Here is a 24,722-nt window from a genome sequence, read left to right as displayed (position 1 = left end):
ATAACCATACACACTCAACACACATAAGGAACACTTAAAGCTAATCTAAACTTCATCATGCATTAACAAGACAAGAAAAATCATCCATTATTAAAAACTAGAAACTTAAACTCCAAAACGTATAAAAGGTTTTGCATGCATCATCAAACCATAGAAACAACTTATGCCTCTTTTAAAAACTCTAACAACAGAATAGAGCAAGGATTATAATTTACCTCTTGGAGCAAACTCCAACACAGCAACAAGGAGAAGAAGAGACGAGCTCCGAAGATCCCAAAAGCTAAAACTTTGAAACACTCAACTTGATTCTTCAAAATGAAAGTAAAACTCATGAATTTCTAGAAGTACTCAAGCAAAAAACATCAGTAAGGGGCCTTAGGCTTATCTTTGCCCGGAAGAAGAAAGAAGAATTTCTCTCAAAAATCGGTTACAGCTGGGTCTGCTAGCTCATGTTCGGTGATCGAATCTTGATGACTTGAAAATTATTTTTTTTTTAAAACACATTGTAGAATGCTAAAAAATTTATTTTACAGAAAAATTCATTTTATCCTTCTAAAGTTTTCGGTTCCGAGATTCCGTCAGAAAATTGAAATTCAGACACTAGAATTTAGCCGGGTATTACACTTACTCTTGTGATGTCTAATAAACAGGGTATGATACTTGTGTGTCCTCTCCTGTCTAATAAACAGGGTGTGATGTCTAATCAACTTGGAAAGATGGTCAGTTTATAGTCTATCTTCCTGTTGAGGAAGGCGGTGAGGCAACTAGGAGAACCCAGGGGATAGTATATTAGGATGGCAGTAGCAAACGCAAGAAAAACAAAGGAAAACAAATTTTCCAAAAAAAAAAGAAATTCCATGCTACAATGGGTGCTATGTTACCATGTTATTGGAGGTAAAAACCTTATGTATTTCATCAAGAGTTGATAAAATTTCTTATACAGTGATCTTTAAAATTAAGATAATAGGAAGGTCTAAACCTCTATCCCTATAATCATGTTAATTAAGGAATCTAAGAATTTGTTTCCTAATGCAACAACATTGTTATTCTATAACCAGAGAGAAGATGAGAGACAAAATAAGAATGACGCTTACATTCTTTTGACATACCTTAGCTATCTAGTGGATAGCATTTGAGTGGCTTCTTGCTTGGTTTGGCTAGGAATTGTGGGTTTTGTGAATGAGATGTGCTTGGTTGAACAAGGTCGAATGGGAGAAAGGCTTTGAAAGTACTATTCTTGTTTTTCTGTCAACATTGGAACATTTGGGAAGTTATATTCTGCTTAACATTATATTTGTAATATCCAAGTTACACAGTTCTCTGATTGACTTGTAATTTACTTGTAAATTATTTATATTTTCCTTGGAGTGAATAAAAAAGAGAGTTGGTGCACCAATTTTTATTTTCTGTAGAACATGTGCCTACCTTAAGATAAAATGTTTGGGTATTATTGTGTCAATGTTTATCAATTGTTGTCTGGTTACTTCTTTTCTTGTAGGAGATATCTTGCATACAACTTGACACCTGTGGCTGGAGTTGCAGCTCACATATCAAGAGATGGTCATCCTGTTGATGTGCATCTGAAAAGCTGTGTTATGTCTCCTCTTCCTTTGTCCACTAATATAACTCTACCTGTCATTGTTCTGGGATGTTTCCTTGTACGTCACAATGGCGGCCGTTGTCTCTTCAAGTACCAGGACAGGGGAACTTCTGGGGATGCACAGGCTGATGCTGGAGGTCAGTTGGTTGAAGCTTGGAACAGAGAATTAATGTCTTGTGTTCGTGATTCTTACATTGAAATGGTGATGGAAATGCAGAAACTAAGAAGAGAACCTTCAAGTTCAACTATTGAATCAAGTGCAGGTCGTGCATTTTCTCTGTCTTTGAAGGCATATGGTGATCTAATTTATTCCTTCTGGCCAAGGTCTAATAGGCATGCATCAATTAATCAACCTGGAGATGGAGATAACTTAGCACAAATGAGAGTGCTTAAAGCAGATTGGGAATGTCTGATCGAACAAGTAATAAGGCCATTTTATGCTCGTGTTGCTGATCTCCCTGTTTGGCAGCTTTATTCAGGAAGCTTGGTCAAGTCTGAAGAGGGTATGTTTCTTTCACAACCTGGAAATGTGGTAGCTAGTAATTTACTTCCAGCTACAGTTTGTAGTTTTGTGAAGGAACATTATCCTGTGTTTTCTGTACCTTGGGAGCTTGTGACCGAAATCCAGGCTGTTGGGATTCCAATTCGAGAAATTAAACCTAAAATGGTTCGGGATCTTCTAAGGATGTCAACGACACCTTTTGCTCTTCGATCAATTGATACCTACTTGGACGTTCTTGAGTACTGCTTGTCTGATATTGAGATTCCAGGATCATCTAATTTTTCTGAAGAAAATGCATCAGTGGATTCTTTCAACTTCAATATAATGCATAGAGCAGCTAATGATGTGGGCAACAGTTCTACTTCAGCATCAATGCCAAATGTGCAGAATGTTCATGGGTTGCAGGATCAGAGTGAATCCAGTTCAGGAGATGCACTTGAGCTAATGACAAGTTTGGGGAAGGCTTTATTTGATTTTGGACGAGGAGTTGTTGAAGATATTGGTAGGGCTGGAGGGCCTTCAAGTCAGAGGAACACCATTTCAGATGGCAGTGGAAATGGAAATCCTATGACTCTATTTGTTGCTGCTGAGCTCAGGGGTTTACCATGTCCAACTGCTACTAATAATTTAGCTCGGTTGGGAGTTAGTGAGCTTTGGCTTGGCAACAAGGATCAACAGGCCCTGATGACGCCTTTAGCCGCAAAATATGTCCATCCAAAACTATTAGATAGATCCATCCTGTCTGATATTTTCTCCAAATGTGCCTCGCAATCATTATTGAAACTGAAGAATTTCTCTCTCCACTTACTGGCTGGTCATATGAGATTACTTTTTCATGAGAATTGGGTGAATCATGTAATGGGTTCAAAATTGGCTCCGTGGTTTTCTTGGGAGAATACATCAAATTCTTTTGATGAAGGTGGTCCATCTCATGAATGGATAAGATTGTTCTGGAAATGTTTTACGGGTTCATCAGAAGAACTCTCACTGTTTGCTGATTGGCCCTTAATTCCTGCTTTTCTTGGTAGACCCATCTTATGCCGTATAAAGGAACGTCATTTAGTCTTCATTCCTCCTCCTTTTACTGATCCAGTCTCTGGGAACAGTGTGCTGGATATGGGTAGCTCGGGAAATGGTATGACAGGATTGTCCATTAATGAATATGATGTGCAGTTGTATATTTCAGCTTTTGAACAAACGAAAAGTAGGCATCCTTGGTTGTTTTCTCTGCTGAACCAATGCAATATCCCCATTTTTGATGCTGCTTTCTTTGGTTGTGCTGCCTCCTGTAATTGTCTCCCTTCACCCGTTCAGTCGCTAGGACAAGTTATTGCTTCTAAGCTTGTTGCAGCCAAAAACGCTGGATATTTTGCTGAACTTAAATCATTTTCAGATTCAGATCGAGATGAACTTTTTAGTCTTTTTGCTTATGATTTCTTGTCTAATGCATCTAAATATGGAACTGAGGAACTTGAGGTATTGCGATGCTTGCCTATATATAAAACAGTCGGGGGATCCTACATGAAACTGCTTGGTCAAGATATGTGTATGATATCTTCTGGATCATTCCTAAAGCCATTTGATGAGCATTGCCTTTCCCATTCAACAGATTCAATCGAGTGTTCACTGTTACGAGCCCTTGGGGTTCCTGAATTACATGATCCACAGATTTTGATAAGGTTTGGGTTGCCCGGATTTGAAGGCAAACCTCGGCCTGAGCAAGAGGATATATTAATATATCTTTACACGAACTGGCAAGATCTCCAGACAGATTCTTCTTTACTTGAAGTTCTGAAGGAGTCTAGATTTGTAAGGACGGCAGATGAATTTTCCACAGATCTCTCTCAGCCCAGGGATCTGTTTGATCCCTGTGATGCTTTATTGACATCTGTATTCTCTGGTGAGAGGAAGAAATTTCCTGGAGAAAGGTTTAATACAGATGGTTGGCTTCGCATTTTAAGGAAAACAGGTCTTCGAACTGCTACTGATGCAGATGTTATACTTGAATGTGCCAAAAAGGTTGCATTTTTGGGAGATCAGTGCATAAAATCGAAGGGGTCTTCTGATGATTTTGAGAGGGATTCTGATGATGAAGTATCTGTGGAGATATGGGCATTGGCTGGATCAGTTGTTGAAGCTGTAATCTCAAACTTCGCTGTCTTTTATGGCAATAATTTCTGTAATAGCATTTCTAAGATAGCATGTGTACCTGCTAAACTGGGATTTCCCAATGGTGGCGGCAGGAAAGTGCTTACTTCATATAGTGAAGCTGTTCTGTTGAAGGACTGGCCTTTGGCTTGGAGTTGTTCTCCCATTCTTACTAAACAAAATGTTGTTCCTCCTGAATTCTCCTGGGGAGCACTCCACCTGAGGAGTCCTCCATCTTTTTCCGTAGTCCTAAAACATCTGCAGGTAACAGATTTTTTCAGGGTTTCTATGCTTGTATAAGAATAACATGATGTGCAAATACATATGTAGCTAACAAGGGAGCACCTCAGGTGATTGGAAGAAATGGTGGCGAAAACACTCTTGCTCACTGGCCCACTGCATCAGGCATGATGACAGTCGATGAAGCTTCTTGTTCAGTGTTGAGATATCTGGATAGGGTTTGGGGTTCCCTTTCTTCTTCAGGTAACTCTCCATTTTGCATCTCTTAATTCCTAGCCCTAATTTTTTGTTCATGAATAAATATGGAAAAATTCAGAAAAAGAAATGGGAAAGGTAATTCTTCCTCAAGTTAGATCACTAATGCTGGGTCATTGTGCTAGTTATATTTTGTGTTAAGATTATAATTGTAAATAATCTGCTAGAATTGTGCACTTTTAAGTAGGCACAAAAACCAAGTAATTGTAAGAGTTGATCTTTTGTATCTCCTTTTGTGTAAATTAGCATGTATATATCCTGCCTATCTGCTAGAGGGAAGAATACATGCTTCTTTTGCCTCAATCTCCCATCTACTTTTCTCTTCTCATCCTTCTCTTGGTGTTGTTAATGGCAAAATTAGTCTCCACCTTCCCTTCCTCACCCCACCTCTCTTACATCAAGAATTTTTTTTTCATGTTTTCCTACATTCTTTTTCATATTTACCTTTCATTCCCATTGTGATTGATTGGGCTCGAAGCATTACATATTTCTATTACACTATATAAGAGAGGAAGAAAAGATATTACTAAGTGGAGGACAATACATCTGATGAACTGGTGCACAAATGGTCTTCCTTAAACTGTCTTCCTTTCCTTTCTTTCTTCTTTTCCCCCTAATTTTGTCCGCTTTTGGTATAAAATCATCAAAATTTATGAGCTGTATTGCTGTTTGTTTTCAAAGTTAAACAGAGCTGAATGGCAAAAAATAATCCATATAGCCAACCCAAACTAGTTTGGAATTAAGGTTTAGTAGTTATTTTGTTGCCTGTTTGTAATTACTAGTTAAAATGTTCACACTGGATCTCCTCATTCTCTGTCTCTCTCTCTCTCTCTCTCTCTCTCTCTCTCTCTCTCTCTCTCTTAAATGCAGATACAAAAGAATTGCAGAGAGTGGCATTTCTACCTGCTGCTAATGGAACACGACTGGTGACAGCAAACTCTCTTTTTGTTCGCCTGTCAATTAACCTGTCACCATTTGCATTTGAACTGCCTACTTTGTATCTTCCTTTTGTAAAAATTCTAAAAGAGTTGGGACTTCAGGACATGCTAACAGTTGAGGCTGCAAAGGATCTTCTGATAAATCTCCAAAAAGCTTGTGGATATCAGCATTTAAATCCAAATGAACTCCGTGCTGTGATGGGAATCTTGTATTTTCTTTGTGATGCAATTATAGAGGGAAATGCAGACGGTGGGATCAATTGGAGTTCAGATGCAATAGTCCCAGATGATGGTTGCAGACTTGTTCATGCAAAATCATGTGTATATATTGATTCTTATGGCTCTCAGTATGTTAAATATATCAACAAATCAAGGTTAAGATTTGTTCATCCAGATCTTCCAGAGAGAATTTGTCTAGCACTGGGCATTAGGAAAGTGTCGGATGTTGTCATAGAGGTAATAGCTTGTATGTTCTGAAATTTATTGTCTTCTAAATTGCAGTGTTGTTAAAGGCGAAAGGCGAGGCACCACTCCCTTGCCTCGCCTAACTAAGGGGAGGCGCCTGCACAAAGGCGACACCTCAATCCACAAAGGCGCCAGGCAAGAGGCGCCAGAGGCAACGCTTCACTGGAGCTAGCCTTTTTTTATATATAAAAAAAATGCTTTTAAACAACAAAGAGAAATTATAGTTTCTCTCCATCTCTTTCAAACAGCAGATAACACTTCTGCAGCAATTAATATGCAAATTTCCTATCTTTTTTTCCCCAAATACCATTAACCAAATATGTCTCTCCTCCTCTCTCTTTCTCCTCTCTTCCCTCCTTACTGTACCTGCATAGCCGCATGTCTTCTTTTTTTAATTTTTCTCTCCTCTTCTTCTTTTTTCCTTCTCTTTCTCATCCTCTTTTCTCTCTTTGCTGGACTTGGCACAACAGCAAATCCTCTTTTTCTTTTCGTTTTTTTTTTAAAAAAAAAAATTTCTCTTTTGCAAATAATATATATATTTCATTGGAACATGTAATTTTTTCTTTAAATATGAGTGTTCATTGAAGTGTTTATATGTATATATATGTATATGTAAAATATATAACAAAATTTTGGTTTTGTCACCTTTTTTAAAAAGGCGTCGTCTCGCCTCTCGCCTAAGCCGATAGGGGATCCTGTGGCCTTTCGCCTTGATAACACTGCTAAATTGTCATATGCGAAGCCTAGGTTTTCCCATTTTAAAATTTTTTATTAGCTTGGGAAATGTCTTCTTTTTCAGGAACTTGATGAGGAAGAAGATTCACAGACATTGGATTATATTGGGTCTGTTCCTCTAGTACTTATCAGAGAGAAGCTGTCAAGTAGATCATTTCAAAGTTCTGTGTGGACTCTTGTAAATAGCACGAGTGGTTGCATTCCTGTTACTTATAATTTGTCTTTGGAAATCATACAAAATTTACTGGGAAGTCTCGCTGAAAAGTTGCAATTTGTTAAAATTCTCCATACTCGTTTTGTGCTTCTTCCAAAGTCCCTTGATATCACCCTAATTGATAAGAATTGTGTTGTTCCAGAATGGGAGGGTGGGTCCAAACACCGTAGTCTATATTTTGTAAACCGGTCAGAGACCTGTATTTTGGTTGCTGAGCCGCCTGCTTGTATATCCGTTCTTGATGTAGTTGCAATTGTTGTCAGCCGGATTTTAGGTTTCTCTTCCCCACTACCTATAGGATCTCTGTTTTTATGCCCTGGAGGTTCTGAAACTGCAATTCTCGGTATACTAAAAGTTTGTTTCAACAAGAGAGAAACTGAATATACAAGTAACAAATTAGTGGGAAATGAAATACTGCCTCAAGATGCTGTCCAAGTGCAGCTTCATCCTTTGAGGCCGTTTTACAATGGAGAGATAGTGGCATGGCGGTCTCAGAATGGAGAGAAATTGAGGTACGGGAGAGTTCCAGAGGATGTTAAACCATCAGCTGGCCAAGCTCTTTACAGATTCAAGGTGGAAACTGCCCCAGGAGTGGTTGAGTGTCTTCTTTCTTCACAAGTCTTCTCATTTAAAAGCATATCAACGGGAAGTGAGGCTTCCTTAGCAACTGTGTCTGGTGGTAGTCATGCTGTAGTTGATAAGTTGCCTCTTGTCAAGGTGCCAGAAAGTTCTGGAAGTACCAAACCAAAATCTTATCAGGTGAGGACTTTCACTTGTATTCCATCAAATATTTCAATGGTTTGATGTGATGTTTCATGTGATAGTTGTAATTTTTTTGTTGTTAGACAGTATTTCCTTTCTTATTTTTTTTTTTTTTCTGTTTTATAATCTTTCTGTTGTTAGATGTTTCTGGATTTAATCATGTTATTCTCATGCTCCACATATTCATATTCAAAGTTCAATCTTCCTATGTTCTTAAAGTGTTGGACATTAGCATGCGGGACTCTAATATTAGTATTCCTATTGATGCGTGACCCTGCAAAACTATTATAAAGTGTAATTGTAGTAATTTAGGCTTTATATTATTCTCATGTATTTAAGGGTCTTTGAGATGTCTTCCATCACCTTTCTACTGTAGTATTGTCAATTCTCACTCTCTGCGAGTCTGGGGGTGCAGGTGGGCAGTGGTGGGGGATTGTCTTTTTAGCTTTTATGCATCTAAAATTACAGAAGCATCCTGGAAATGATCAATACTGGAGCTTTCCAGCCTATTTAAACTTGTTAAGTAACAAGCTTGCTTGACATTTGGATTTGATTGTTAAGACATTGGGAAATGAAATGAAATTAAAGTCCCATATTGGAACCTATAAGGTGAAAGGGCAATATGTTAATGGTTGGATTGCAACGTTGACTTGGTTAGCCATTTTGATGTGTAAATCAACTCAATAACTTGTATGAAACCCATACTAGAATGAATTAAATATTAATTTACCCAGCAATCTCTCCAAATTTAACAAAATGCTGAAAAGGAATAGTCGTTGTGGAAACTGTGGTTCATGGTTTTCTGTAGTGATTAATTGTAGTGGATGGATTCAATTGACCACTCAAGCAAGACCACCTTTTAATGTTAATTGCAGGGTGGAAAAGAGCTCCAGTATGGCCGAGTGTCAGCTGAAGAACTTGTGCAGGCTGTTCATGAGATGCTTTCTGCGGCCGGGATTAACATGGATGAGGAAAAGCAGTCTCTTCTGCAAAGAACGATAGCTCTGCAGGAACAATTGAAAGAGTCTCAGGCAGCACTTTTACTTGAACAGGTCTGTGAAGCAATATAGTTGTTTCGATTTTTCCTCTGCAACATCATCCAACTGTGATTTTTCCAATTTTCTACTCCCAGATTTGCAAATTTTTAGACAATTGCAGAAAATTTTATGTGACAACTGAGTGTAATAATCCTATAGCCTGTAAAACATTAAAATTTTTTACTTGTTTATTAGGTAAAAAATATTGTGGTTTATCAAAATCTAACTACATACAAAATTAAAGTGGGGTGATTTTGTCATATATAAATTAATGCAAGTTTTCAATGGAAATGGTTCAAGTGGCATAGCTCAATAACTAACGTAAAATAGAAGTTTGCAAATGTAAGCAAGTACTTTAGCAGCTGCTTTGATTGTCCTCGGACGCATTTTCTTAAGATGAACAATGATATCTTCACGATTGTTGATTGAGGATATTCGCTTTGATGTTCATAATGCTGTCTTAGAACATTTGTTAAAATTATATACAGGAAAAGGCTGATGTGGCAGCAAAAGAAGCTGATACAGCGAAAGGAGCATGGCTTTGTCGAGTCTGTTTGAGTAACGAAGTTGACATGACAATTGCTCCATGCGGTCATGTGCTTTGTCGTAAATGCTCATCTGCTGTTTCCAGATGTCCATTTTGTCGGCTTCAGGTAACAAAGACCATAAGAATTTTCAGGCCATGATCTGGGACTAGAAAGTTACCCCCATAAATTTGTTCATAGATGCAACACTGTCACATATCGGAAATAGAAAATCACAGTAATAGCGTGTTAGCCAAACATGGAGCAGCTTGTCAATATTATTGAATATTGTATTGTAGCTTTTGCCCTTGGGTGTAGTAGTTTCTTTGCTATGTATAAAATAAACGTGTAAAATATAGTGCTTAGATCCTACTTCAATTTCTTCATTTTGTTGTAAAGTACAATAACGAAAGCATACTGATCTATTGTTTCTTGAAACATACATATTATATATTATATATATATGTATGGTGAATTACCATTGTACTTTTATTTTGTAAATTACATTAAAATATTTCCATTAACATAAAAGGACATCCGTCCTCTTTGAACTTTTTTTTCCGTTAGTTAATACGCTTGTCTTAGTTTTTTTTTTTTTTTTTCTAATAAAAAAAACTGTTGATTAATTTGCCCAGTTTGATTTGGATAAATCGTTCTGAGTAAATCACTGTCTGCAGGCTTTGATCAATTCTGGATTTCTGTGCAGTCTTCTGGGCAATCTGTGAAGTACACTGGATAGTTTGCCCAAATCGTCAGGTCAAGTCAGTTTCCATGCTTTTAGGGAGAGAATAATGAGCAAAAAGAGCTGATCTCGAATTCCGTGATTTTAAATGATATGGTTCAATTAGAAAGTTTGAATTCTAGTAGATAGGGGGAGATGTCCAATCTGGAAGAGAAAATTGGACGTTTGGACAAGTCACATTTGAAGTGTGGGATTCATTTCAGTTTGCGAATTGATCATCGATACAAAGATACCTTTATGAACTTCAATAAATCAGTTATAGTTATGGAAGATGCTCCACATAACCAATAACCAATTTCTCCTTAGGTTTTAAATTAATTAGGAAATGTTCGCTAAGTCATTCGAGTGTACAATCAATAAAGGTAATAAACCATCGATTACCAGATAAGGAGACAGTTTGAGTAGGCCCACAAACATTAGAATGAATAGTCATAAAAAGAATTTGGCTTTTATTATGAGTCAAAGGATAGGAGGTTCTATTGTGCTTAGCATACTCACAAGCTTCACAAAATAAAAAACCAAAACTAGCAAACAAACTAGGATAAAGTTTTTCTAAGACAAAAAATGATAGATGCCCTAACTGCCTGTGCCATTGTATTATTTTCTATTTGACATTCTTATTTTCTCCAAACTGGCTTGAGATATCGGAGAACCTGGATCACTTTTCAATATGTATAAGCTATCATGCAGTCTACCATTGCCAATCTTCTTCCCTGTGAGAAGATCTTAAATAACACAATGATCAGTAAAGAATTCAATTTTATTGTTAAAAGCATTGGTGATAGCACTGACAGATAAAATATTGATAGGAAAGCAGAAAACATGAAGGAAAATGATAATTTAATATTAGGTGCACAAATAACAGAATATATTTCAGATATTCCAGATATGGAAGTAAAAGAGCCATCAGGAATTTTAACAATCTTTGGTTAGAGAAGGAAAATAATTGAGAAAGCCTTTAGAAGATCCTATCATGTCTTTATTCGCACCAGAATCAATAATCATGGAACAGTATTAAGAGAGAAAACATTACCTGACTTTTTAAAGTTAGATGTAGTACTAGAGGAGGAAGAGGTGTCAATATGAGACAGGAGGCATTTGAAACTCTAAATTTCATTAGGAGAAAAAAACTCAGTAGCTGTTGTCTTCTTAAAGGGCTCCTCCACAGTTTCTGCTAAATTAGCTTGAGTTCTAGAGGTACCTTGTTTCCCCCCACGGCCTTTAGTGGGACGACTATGTAACTTTCAACAAGTCTCCTTGGTATGCCTCGGTTTTCCACAATAGTCACAATACAGATGATTTTTCACAGAATTAGGAAGCTGCGGTGTGCTCAAACTAATAGCCAACCCAGCCTTTTCAATTGGAGCAGTATAGAGCATAGCACGTCGACGACTTTTTTCTTGTTGAACATGGGTGTGGGCCTCTTATAGAGAAAGAAAATGATTTTTCTCCAACACTTGGACTTGAATTAGATCATATTCGTTATTCAACCATGCAAGAAAATCATAGACATGCTCCTTTTCAATCATTATTTGAAATTTGACTGTATCTCTAGTACAGTCTGTCTGGAAGTCCTGATAGTAATCAAGTTCCTGCCATAAGCCACATAACTCAGAAAAAAAATTGGGAGATAGTCATTTCTCCTTGCTTAGTCCCATGGATCTTATTTCAAATCTAATAAATTTGGACATCATTTCCAATCTTGGAATAAGTTAAGGATAAAGCCTTCCATATCTTTGCAGCAGTATCAATTAACAAATAAGACTTAGAGATATGAGATTGCATAGAGTTAAGTAACCATGTCATAACAAGATAATTATCTAATTCCCATTGAGAAAAATCTAGATCACTCTCATCCGGTTGCTTCTTATTACTAGTGACATAGCCCTGCAGTCCTCTAGCCTTGATAAACAACAAACAAGACCTTGCAAGAGTTACCTTTATTGAATTATTTATAGGACTAGACCAAAACGAAACGAATCAAAATCATCCTTTTGATCTCCTCTCCAGTAGCAAAACATGACCAAGGAACTACCCAATAGCGACTTCCCTCTACAATTTCACACACTGAAATTCTTGGCCAAAGGAAGTGTGCTAGCACCTTGAATGTTTGCCTCTTCCTTTTGGTTTTGTGAACTCGGCTTAGGTAGAGGATTGGAGATATGATCTCTTTCAATCTCTAAAGTTGATCAGTCCAAATTTAGACCATTTTATCATGATGTTATTAATGTTAATTTAAACTTTTTCTGCTTAATTTTATGGTTTTGATCTTATTTTGCAGAAAATGGTGTAGAGAGGTCATTTGCTGAAAATACTCTTAAAACTGCCTAAAAAGAGATAAAGGAGAACAAGTTATTTGCCCAAGTTAAGTTGCAGCTGAAGTGAATATAAATAAGGAAAGTGCTAAATAAGAAAAGTGGTAAATAAGAAAAGTGCAGTCAGCAGAGTAATTTGAAATTCAAATTTCAAATATTCAAGAAGTCTCTTCCTTATTGAGGAAGCCAAATCTCAAGGAGATGCACATTCAAAATTCAAAATTCAAAATTCAGCTTGTTCAAAAAGCCAAATCTCAAGAAGATGCACTTACCTCTCAAGGATTCAAAATTCAAAATTCAAAATTCAAAAGAGGACATTCAAAATTTGAAATTCAAAAGAAGGCTCCACCTCACAAGGAAACTTAGGGCAACATTCAGCCTATAAATACACCAAGTGCCGCACGCCTCCAGGTCTTCTCCCTCATTCGGATTCAAGAAGGGCCGCCGCACCTCTCTTCCTCTCCAAGGCCGCCAGCCACTTCTCTCCTTCTTCCTTTCTTTTATTTTTTATTTTGTTTCAGTCATGAGTGGCTGAAACTCTTTTTTCTAGTTAAAGATTAGGTAAAACTTTGGTTGTTTTATGGATTGGGAGATCTGAACATACATTGTTTATCTTTTGTTTTTCAATATTTATGCAATTTCATGCTTAATTCCATTGTTGCTTTATGGTTTAGATCAATAGGGCCTATTGATTCTTGATTGCAAGGTAATAATTTGTTAGTTTGGATAGTTTTAAGTCCGTAATTGCTTGGATTATTCAAACATAAGTAACTCTTGGTGTAAAAACTAAGGAAATTGCATGATCTAGCAATATCACCATGCGTTTGGGTAGCTAGAATTAGGTCTCTCTATTTCTTAATGCAATTGACAGTTGTTAGATGCCAAAGGCCCAAGGACGTTCCTTGGCAACTTGTTGATTAGTGATTAGTTAGAGGACGTTCCCTAATTAATTTATGCTTAAGGAGGGATATAGTGGTGAGAAGCATCTTCTACCTCCATAACTAATTTATTGAATCAAACAAAGGAACCTAAGTATCAATGATCAATCCCAACAACTGAAGTGGATCCAATTCTTCAACTAGAGCTTTTCTCATATTTGAATTCCTTTACTTTAATTATTCGCTTTACTTTATTGCTTTCAGTATTAGTTTAATCGAAACAATCTCAAAACCCCCCCTTTTTATTTTGCTTTCAGTTTATTTACTTTCAGTTTGCTTACTTGGTCTTAATAAGGAAAATAGGTAAGTATCAATTCCCTGTGGATTTGATCCTTTTGCTACTATCTACAGTTGTAAAATTATTGATAATCAAAAAGGTAATTTTTGACCGGCTTCGACAACCGCACAGTCAAAACTGTTTAGTGCCAAAAACTTAAGAGCCAGTAGGAGAAAAATATCTTCTTTTTGTCTAAGAGTTCCGACCAAAGAGAGGAGGTGGAAGATCTATTATTCTCTCTTCTTTTTCTCACTTATACATAGCCACATCTTTGGAGTTCTATTAGGGTTTTATTTTTTCTCATTTTCAGCAACTCTAATTCTGCCAAGGGAGTAGAAAACCTGAAGAGAAAGTTTGATTTAATTTGAATTCAAATCCAATTAGATATTGACATTTAATTCAAAATAAACTTCCTTAAAACAAGTCTTAATCCTATTAGGACTCTCTCTCTCATTTAACTAATTAATTAAACCTTTTAATTAATTAATTATATCAGATCTTAAACCACATTAAGTGAGCCTAGGAATGTGTGCCGAAATTCACATGAGCCCATTGATAATGTTTTAAACAAAATACTTATTAATGGCCCGATAAGAAAAGACCAAAGTACCCTTTATCCAAATTTCATCGTGTGCGATCTTGTAGGACTATTCAATGTTAGCAATAGATTTTTAAGGTCCATAAATTATAATTGGTCTCTAGCAAGATATTATAATTATCCAAATTGAATAGTTATAAATTTGCTCAGAAAATCACCCTACTAGTGAACTAGTACAATCCTTTGCCATAAGATATCATGATTTGCATAAGGCATGGAACAAGTCATCCTTACTCGTTGCTGAATCATTTTTCTTGACCTATTAATGATATTGAATCAATCAAATTAATGATAACTTTTATCATACAACTTGGGTGTGGCCACACTCTTCTCAGTTTTACTAGTCAAGTGGCCGATGATATTTTCTCTTTCTTCGAGAGAGGCAATCTCTTCACTTCTCTCATGTTGCTTAACATGAATCATGGCATACCCAATCATACCCGTGTTAGGAAATGCAGAGATTATTGCAACCCAAACCAATGCAGCAGAAAATAAAATCTCTGCTTCCCTTTTCAGGACTCGAGTGTTTCGTTTCATTCGAAAGGAAGGATAAGTAGTCATAATATTTTGCTAGAGGCCGCTTATGATTTATGGGCCTTGTGGGACTGGGCCTATTACCAATTAATGTGATCCTATTGGGTCACACACAAAAGAACGTCGTTGATGTGCTATATCATATTAATGGGCTAAAAGCCCATTAGTATAATTAATAATAATAAAGATGTTATTATTATTAATATTAATTATTTATTATTATAAGATAATAATATTTAAAAGATTTGCAGTCTATCTGTAACTGTTACAAATAAAAGATTTTTTTGTTTTCCTTTTCAAAAAGGACTTATCACATAGATATTTGAGAATCTACGTTATTGTGATAGTTGGTTATGAACATAACTTTTTTTTGAAAAAAAAGTGTGGAAAAACGAAAAAAAGTGTGGGAAAGCGAAAAGATTGAAAAATGAATAAAAGACCTTCTTTGAATTATGGGAGTAAGGTTTTGGGGTGATCATTTTTCTGGGTTGCAGATTGGGGAGCACATAGCTTATCCATGCGTTGATAGAGCTAGCACTCCAGAAGAAAACGTTCGTGTGGATACCATTGAGGGTGTTCAGATAAAGCCTAATAAACAGAACATGTATTAATCCCTTTGTCACACGATATCTAGTTTGAACATAAGTCATAGTCAATGTCAAACTTATAATGTTCAAACTTATGATTTCTTGATCTCTAAGTAGACTGATAAATCCAAATGATATTGATCACACTATCAATTCATTTAAGAACGACCATGCATTTCTCAGTCTCATTTATCGAGGGGTCTAGAAGATATCTCTCTCAAAGAGAGGAACAGATTCTATCTTGATTGTTCAATGTTCTCTACATAATTTCTATTATACTCAATCATAACCTTTATGATTATCCGATTAAAGACAATATTTGGTTATGTCAAAACATAACAGTTCTTATGTTGGAAACTATGATAATTTCAAGTCAAAGGATTAAAACATAATTATCTTGAGATTCACTTATGACAATAACCCATGTAGTGATCTCAATGTGGGTCCATCCAATACTTTTTTCTCTAACAAGTATCTATGACTATTGAATTATATCAACATATACATAATCATCTCATGATTATCAATCAATAATTATAATAGTCATATTTTATTATTATTACCATAATAATAAATAACCAGGGATGCTAATCATTATTACGTAACATGCAAATAAATAATAATGATAATAAAACCTCTTTTATTTATAAACAAAATGACATACAAAAGGTCCAAGATAATGGCTTAGAGCAAATACACTAACAACCCGTACTTGCCAACCCATTTACGGGTGCGTTAGGTGTAAGTCAAAGTATACAAGGACTCATCTAGGCATTTATAGAGATTTTCAGTCTAAGGACTTCTAGTACAAGTATCACTAGAGAGACACTTATGACTTCAACCTGTAGTGTTCTCATAAGTGGATCATTTTCAAATACAACGTTCTTAACTTGTATTAATATTCTCTGATTGATATCCAATATCCTATGACCCGTAAAACATGATCATCTCACAGAGACCATACTAGTCTTAGTTCAATATCACTCCCATGACAAAAATTGACTAGAAAAGTTTAGAATGTTGTTCTTTAAAGCTCCAAGGTTTTACTATCAAGTGTCTCACACTTGATAACTTGAACAGACTTAACATTGAATGATGTTTTATCAATTTAATATGTACAGTAATAAACAAAATGATAAAATGGATGCCTCATCTTTATTTATTGTAGATAAAATACCTTTACAATGTACATGGGACTAGAGCTTATACTAATAGGTTTGGCCAATGATGGTCCGGCAGTCCTCCTGGTGGCAGTGGTGAGATGTAAAAAGGTCCCTAGATAGGGTAGTATCAAAAAGGTAGATCTAAGGTTTTAGAAATCCTAATGTGAAAAAATTAAATTTAAATCCTAAAATCAGGAAAAAATTTTGATACTATGAAGAATTTTGGAGAGAATTTTAGAGTATTATTATATTTTACTCTTTATCTTTACAAGTGATTTACATGACTATTTATATACAAAGAATTATAACTGAACAGAAAGCAAATAATTAAATAATAATTACAGAGATAATTAAGGATCCTAATCAAATCAAATCATATCCTTAGAATTAGCAAATAAGTCAACACTTCTAAAATAGCTTTCAATAGCTAGTTCAGTTCCATCATCAACCTGCAACTTTTCATTTAAATTCATGGAGGTAGCTATATTCTTACAATTCAACATGTTAAATCTCTTAAGCAAATCAATTGCATATTTTCTTTGCGGCATAAAAATTTCATCTTCAACTTGCTTGACTTCTAATCCAAGAAAATAATGCAACAACTCTAAATCTGACATTTCAAACTTTTTCTCTATACATAGCTTGAACTCATTAATTAGAGAAGAAGAAGAACCCATATATATTATATCATCAACATAAAGGCAAACAATAAGAAGATCATTTGTACCTCACCTCTTTAAGTAGAGAGTGGATTTATTCTTACTTTGTTCAAATTAATTTTGCAAAAAATAGCTATCTAATTTGCTGTACCATGCCTGGAGTACTTGTTTAAGCCCATACAATACCTTTCTTAGCTTATACACTCGCTTTTCTTTCCCATAAACAATAAAACCTTCAGGTTGAGATATGTATACTTCCTCTTCAAGCTCTCCATTTATGAATGCAGATTTGACATCAAATTGGTAGATTAGCCAATTTAATTAAGCAGCTAGTGCTAAAAAAGTTCTCACTATTTCAAACCGTGCAACGAAAGAGAAGGTGCCATTGTAATCCACACCTTGTTGCTATGAATAGTCTTTTACTATAAGTCGTGCTTTTCATTTTTGAATGCTGACATTAGCTTGAAACTTTGTTCTAAAGACCCATTTGACACTAATAGCTTTTTTATCTTTAGTAAGGTTCATCAATTTCAAGTTTCATTCCTTTGAATTGCTACAATTTCATCATTCATAGTATTGCACGACTCTTCTTTCTTCTCTACTTCCTCAAAAGTTGCTAGATCAGCTATAAACAATACTTGTAAAGTCTTATAAATTTCAGCCAATGATTTGAATCTTTTTGGAGGAGTTTCATCTTCAAATGAAGATGAGCTTGCTGAAATCGGAGAAGTTGTTTGGTGTACTGGAAAAGTAGCTTGTTGTATTTGAGAATTGGCTTGTTATATTTCAATTGAACTTTCAATTTGTACGCTGTCTGAAATTTTCTTGCCAAGGCCAACGTGCCTCTTCATTAAAGATAACATTTCTGTTCACAATTACTTTACCACTAATAGGATTATATAACCTATATACTTTAGATTGAATATAATAACCAATAAAAATATATTTTGTTGATTTATCATCAACTTTGCTATGATTATGAGAATTAATCAAAGCATAGGCAATACAATCAAAAAATTTTAAATGGCTCACTGAGGGTCTTCTACCATTCTAAGCTTCAAGTGGTGTTATATTCAAAATAGCCTTTGTTGATGATAAATTTAGCAAGTAAATGGCAGTTGTAACACTTTTTGTCTAAAAACCATTTAGCAATCCTTTGGCCTTTAACAAACTTCTTTCCATTTTCACCATCGTGCGATTCTTTTGCTCAGACACTCCATTTTGCTCTGGCATATATGGAGCTATTAATTCTCTGTGGATGTCTTCATCTTCACAAAATTGATTAAATTAATGGGACATGAACTCTTCTCATCTATCGGTTCGAAGTATTTTTATATTTTGCCCATTTTGCTTCTCAATGAATGCCTTGAATTTCTTGAAAACCATAAAAGTTTCTGACTTGGATTGCAAAAAATACACCCAGCTCATTCGGCTGAATCATCTGTGAATAATAAAAAATATGTGTTCCTATTAAAGGACTGCATTTTCATGGGACCACACAAGACAACATGCATAAGCTCAAGACATTCAGTTGCTCTTCTAGACTTTTCCATAGAAAATGGTTTTTTACACTGTTTCCCATAAATACACCTTTCAGATAAATCTAGAGACTCTATCTTAGGTAACCTGAAAATCATTTATTTTTTACTCAAAAATTGAAGACCCTTTACATATAGATGCCTATACCATAAGTGCCACAATATGGATTTATTACTCTCTTTAATAATAAGAGCATGATTCTCAATATTAGAGACTTCAAAGGGAAACAATTTATTTTCAGACATGGAAACAATGATTATAATCTGATATGATTTTTTATTTCTAATTTTATATGACTCATCATCAAATAAAATATAATATCGACAATCCATGAGTTACCCAATACTCAACAAATTCTATGTTAAACTTGAATGAAATAGACATTGTACAAGAGCTTTACATTACCGTTACTATTTTTAATTGCTACGGCGTCTTTGCCTTCAACTTGCATTTGCTTGTCATCATCAAGCCTTACTGTCAACTTGTATGAATCATTAAGCTATTTGAATAATGATTTTATGCCTGTCATGTGATTGGAGCATCCAGTATCTAAAAATCAAATATCACTTGAAGTTATTCTGTTGTCTTCATAAGCCATGAACAGCTTGGTCTCCTTTTTCTTCTTCTGCATAATTAGCTTACTGATTTCGTTTCCAGCAATATGCTTTTACATATCCATATTTTTTGCAATAAAAGCATTGAATACTGCTTTTGCTAGTTCCCTGATTCTATGTTCTTTGTTCATGCTGCTCATTTCTTTGCCCATCGCCTCTACCATGATCGTTTCTGCCACGACCTCCTCTACCTCTGTGTCCTCCTTTTCCATATCCTCCACCAGCTGCTTCACCTTTTAGATGAAAGGTTTTCTCTTCATTCTTTTCACCTGATATGCATAATCTCGCTTCATGAGATTGCAAGGATCCCATCAATTCATCAAATTAGTATGTGACCAAGTCTTTAGACTCTTTAATGGTTGCCACAACATGATCAAACTTTAGATTAAACTCCTTAACACCTTTGCAACAACATATTGATAGATTTCTTCTCTATAAGACCTCATTTGATTAACAATTGTAGCTACTCTTGAGAGAAAATCTTGCACTATCTCTCCACTCTTCATTTACAAGATTTTGAAATCACGATGAAGGGATTGAAGTTTAATCATGATTACCTTAGAAGTGCCTTGGTACGATGTCTGCAATATTTCCCAAGCATTTTTAGCTCTAGTTGTTGCTGCAATTTTTGAAAAAACTGACTTGTTCCCAGCTTGCTGAATGAAGAATAATGCTTTGGAATCCTTTTTCTTATTTTCCTTCAACCTGGTCACTTCATCTGGTTTAGGATATCCTTTCTCAACCAAGTCTCACAAATCTTGAGACTTAAACAGAGTTTTCATCTTGATAGTCTAGAATTCAAAGTTTTCATCTTTGAAAAATAAGAATTGCCGATTGAGAAATACTCACAATGTTGCCGTTTGATGCCATGACTTAATTCCCAATGTTCTGAACGAACGATGCTCTGATACTACTTTTGTTGGGAAAGGGAGATTGACGATCGCAGAAAATAGAAAACAAAATTAGTTATCTAAATTTGAACGATACTGGAATTAGATAACATATCAGATAGCTTAAAATTATAACTAATTGAAACAAGCAAATTGAATTCAGAAATTGACGATTTTATTTAGAAATTACAATATTTCTGACAGTCTAATATGCGCTGTGCTGCACCACGATAAACTTTTCAATAATCTAAACCATAATTAAAACTATTTTTTCAAAAATTGTAAAATTTATTTCTATAAATTTAAATAGTTTAACATATAATTTTAATCACAAACAGAAATAAATAAAAATAACTATAACTTTTTATTGATAAGTATTGGTGGTATAAAAATAAATTAAATAATGAATCAACAACTTATATTTTTAATATTTTGTAAATAAAAAAAATTGAATAAAATATTTGAAGCCGAAGACTTCAAGTTCAGAAATAATTTTTTTTATCGAAAAAAAAATTAAAGAATGTTGATGATTGCAGTAAAATATTATTTGGGATTTCGGTTTCATGTATAAAAAAATTATTATTAAATTTATGAATTTTTAGAAAATTTCATAGCCAGTCTTTATATTAAAATTACTCATTTATTATGTTTTATAAATCAAATGATTTAGCTCATTTATAAAAAAAACTTTTATTTAATTTATTTTAATTTTAATCAGAGAAAATAAATAGTATGAATATTTAAATTTACAGATACTAAATAATATATATATTTAAAATTATATGGATAAATAATATAAATATTTAAGATATATTAATGATTGTTTTAAAAAAATTGAAGAGTTTAATTTTATAAAATACATATTTATTTTAATTATATAATTTTTAAATAAAAACAAATTAATGAATTTTATAAAAAAAATAAAAAAACTTAAAAGTAGTTCTGCTTTTATTTATTTAGAGTTAATGAAATATTACCTAAGTACCGCTACATGATTGAGAAAATTTAAGGGGTCCTATAGCCCCTATTACCCCACGTGTATCTGTCCCTGATCTTAAAGAAAATCACCTCTATCTCTGTTAGAAATTGTTAGAAATTGTCTTAAATACTGCTGATTTGCTAAAATTGTTAAACGTGATATTTAGTTCCTATTTTTCTGTTCAGGTGGGTTGTTAATTGATTTGGTCTACAATTTGTAATCAAATTTTAGGAAATTTATTATTTATTTATTTTTTGTTAAGCATGTTTCCATGTTTTGATCATGGGTAGAATTGATCATGGGTAGAATCATGGACTATGATCTTTATCATCAGTTATTTTTATTTTGTATTTAAACAATATTTTTTATTTTAATGAAATGTGTGGGGTTCAGTTCTGTCCTTCTCTGCTTTTGCTAACACTTGGTATTAGAACTCCTTATCTTAAGGGACCTGTGATCATTTGAGTGAGTTTTTTTTCATTAAGGGTTATACAAAAATACTAACCCTCTTCAAGTTTCAAATCTTGATCCAAATGGCTTCAAAAGATTATTGTCCTGTTCCACCTCCAGTGTTCACCGGAGAAAATTATCAATCATGGGCAGTTAAAATGACTGCTTATCTACAAGCATGGGATCTTTGGGAAGCAGTGGCTGAAGACCTTGAAATTGATCAACTGCCTGAGAATCCAACTATGCAGCAGATCAAAACACACAAGGAGAAAACTACAAAGAAGTTTAAGGCCAAAACATGTTTGTATTTAGCTGTGTCTGAATCACTTTTTACCAGGATTATGAACTTGGAGACTGCCTTTCACATCTGGCAGTATCTCAAGACAGAGTTTCAAGGTAATGCGCGTACCAAAAGCGTGTGTATCTTGAATCTCAGAAGGGAACTTGAACTACAAAAGATGAAAGACTCTGAAACTGTGAAAGAGTATGTTGATAGGCTACTGGATATTATCAACAAGCTTAGGCTTCTTGGTGAAAAAAATTCTAGATAGCAGAATTATTGAGAAGATTCTGGTAACATTACTAGAAAGATTTGAAGCCAAAATTTCTGCACTAGAGGAGGTTCGTGACCTTACAGAAATTTCCTTGGCTAAGTTGCTAAATGCTCTTCATGCACAAGAGCAAAGAAGGCAGATTATAGAAGATGGTTCAATTGAAGGTGCAATGCTACTCTTGGAAAAATAAGAAAAAAAAGGGAAAGAAGAGCAAATACAATCCAGGTGTAGGTGTTGGAAGCAATTCTTTTCTTGGAGCATGCAACAATGGTGCTGCAAGCAACAAAGGAAGAAATTATCATCCTTGTCAACATTGTGGCAGAACCAATTATCCTTATTTTAGATGTTGGAGCAGACCTGATGCAAAATACAACACATGCAATCAAATGGGGCATATTGAAAAAATTTGCAAAGACAAAGGCAATCAGATAGTGAATGAGGCTTAAGCAGTGAATCAGGAGGAGGAAGAACAGTTATTTGTGGCATCTTGCTACGTTAGTTCGGTTGATAGTTGGCTTGTTGATAGCGGTTGCACCAATCATATGTCCAATAATATTGAACTCTTCAAGGTTCTTGATAAGATATCAACCTCAAAAGTTTGTGTTGAAAATGGAGAATATATTTCTGCAAAGGGTAAAGGTTCAGTTGCAATTGAAAGTATTTCTGGAACTAAAGTCATTACTGATGTGTTGTACGTTCTAGATATTGATCAAAATCTTTTAAGTATTGGCTAATTACTTGAAAAAGGTTTTAAGGTGTGTTTTGAGAACAGAAGCTGTATTATTAAAGATGCAAAAGGATTAGAGGTATTTACAATCAAAATGAAGGGGAAAAGCTTCCCTCTTGATCTGATGGAGGAGGAGTATTCAGCTCATCAAATCTCTGTCAAAACCACTAACCTTTGGCACAAGAGGTTGGGTCACTATCATCATTCTGCTTTATTATTTATACAAAAACATGGGTTGGTACAGGCATGGCTTCACTTGAAAAGGAAATATCTAGTTGCAATGCTTGTCAATTTGGCAAACAAATCAGATTGCCTTTTGCCAAAATAGCTTGGAGAGCCTCACAAAAACTTCAACTTGTTCATACTGATCTTGGAGGGTTATATCAAACACCATCACTCAAAGGCAGTAAATATTATATTGCCTTTATTGATGATTTAACTTGAATGTGTTGGATATATTTTCTCAGATTCAAATCAGAAGTGGCTGGAGTATTTTATAGATTCAAGACATGGGCTAAAAATCAAAGTAAATGTAAGATGATGGTGTTAAGATCTGATAATGGAAAAGAGTATACCTCATATCAGTTCAATAAATTTTGTGAAGAGGCAAGGATCGAGCATCAATTGACTACTCCATATACTCCCCAGCAAAATGGAGTAAGTGAGCGAAAAAATAGAACTATAATGGAGATGACTCGTTGCTTGTTGCATGAGAAAAACCTTCCTAAAAAGTTTTGGGCAGAAGCAGCCAATACTGTAATTTTTTTATTGAATAGATTGCCTACTAAAGCTCTCCAGAAGCAGACTCCTTACAAAGCATGGTATGGTCACAAACCCTCTATCATAAATCTGAAAGTATTTGGATGTTTTTGTTTCTCTTATATTCCTCAAGTTAAAAGAGATAAATTGGACAAGAAATCTGAGCCTGGAATTTTCATAGGCTATAGTAGTGTCTCAAAGGCTTATAAAATATTTCAGCCACAAAATGAGAAGATCATAATAAGTAGAGATGTTTTTATGGAGGAGGACCAATGGAATTGGAGTGCATGTGACGATGTTCAACATTCGAGTATGCAACAGCCCACTGTTGAGGATGTTGATGAACAACCAGTTCGTGGTACGCAGTTGCTATATGAAATCTATGCAAGATGCAATGTAGCATTATTTGAGCCAGCAAGTGTTGCTGAAGCAATGATGGAGCAAAAATGGAAGCTTTCCATGGAAGAAGAGATGCAAATGATTGAAAAAAATCAAACCTGAAAGCTTGTTGAGAGACCTCAAAACAGGAAAATTATTGGGGTGAAATGGGTTTTTTGAACAAAGCTTAATGCTGATGGATCAATAAATAAGCATAAGACAAGGCTCGTTGTGAAGGGTTATGCACAAATCTTTGGTATGGACTTCTCGGAGACTTTTGCTCCTGTTGCAAGGCTTGATACTATTAGATTATTGTTGGCTATGGCAGCTCAAAAAGGCTGGAAGGTGTTTCAGTTAGATGTAATGTCTGTGTTTTTGAATGGTCTTTTGGAGGAAGAAATTTATGTCGAGCAACCAGAAGGTTTTGTTGTGCAAGGGCATGAAGATAAAGTGTATTTGCTTAAAAAGGCATTGTATGGCTTTAAGCAAGCACCAAGGTCTTGGTACAGTCATATGAATGATCACTTGCTAAGCTTTGGCTTTGTGAAAAGTCTTACTCAATCAACTTTATATATAAAGAAAAATGGTGCTGATTTGAC

At 34.8% G+C, this 24,722-nt stretch overlaps 2 protein-coding genes across 2 annotated transcripts in view; both read left to right on the top strand.

The window, feature by feature from the left end:
* The window catches only part of LOC110613950 (sacsin), a 43,538-nt gene extending 33,628 nt beyond the window's left edge, over positions 1 to 9,910 (top strand). Inside the window, exons 7-12 of the mRNA XM_021755383.2 lie at positions 1,499 to 4,514; positions 4,601 to 4,733; positions 5,616 to 6,139; positions 6,948 to 7,856; positions 8,735 to 8,911; positions 9,385 to 9,910. Coding sequence (XP_021611075.1) covers positions 1,499 to 4,514; positions 4,601 to 4,733; positions 5,616 to 6,139; positions 6,948 to 7,856; positions 8,735 to 8,911; positions 9,385 to 9,582 — 4,957 coding nt within the window. The 3' untranslated portion in view covers positions 9,583 to 9,910. The remainder of the gene's footprint in view (positions 1 to 1,498; positions 4,515 to 4,600; positions 4,734 to 5,615; positions 6,140 to 6,947; positions 7,857 to 8,734; positions 8,912 to 9,384) is intronic.
* An 11,878-nt stretch (positions 9,911 to 21,788) lies between these two features.
* Positions 21,789 to 24,246, top strand: LOC110612592. Its single transcript, XM_021753371.1, has 5 exons — positions 21,789 to 22,236; positions 22,292 to 22,423; positions 22,710 to 22,982; positions 23,231 to 23,363; positions 23,454 to 24,246. The coding sequence occupies exons 1-5, from the start codon at positions 21,789 to 21,791 to the stop codon at positions 24,244 to 24,246; spliced, it is 1,779 nt and encodes a 592-aa protein (XP_021609063.1).
* The last annotated feature ends 476 nt before the right edge of the window (positions 24,247 to 24,722 follow it).

The sequence above is a fragment of the Manihot esculenta genome, chromosome 4 (assembly GCF_001659605.2).
Source record: "Manihot esculenta cultivar AM560-2 chromosome 4, M.esculenta_v8, whole genome shotgun sequence".
In the NCBI taxonomy this organism is placed as follows: Eukaryota; Viridiplantae; Streptophyta; class Magnoliopsida; order Malpighiales; family Euphorbiaceae; genus Manihot; species Manihot esculenta.
This window is presented reverse-complemented; position numbering and strand designations above follow the sequence as displayed.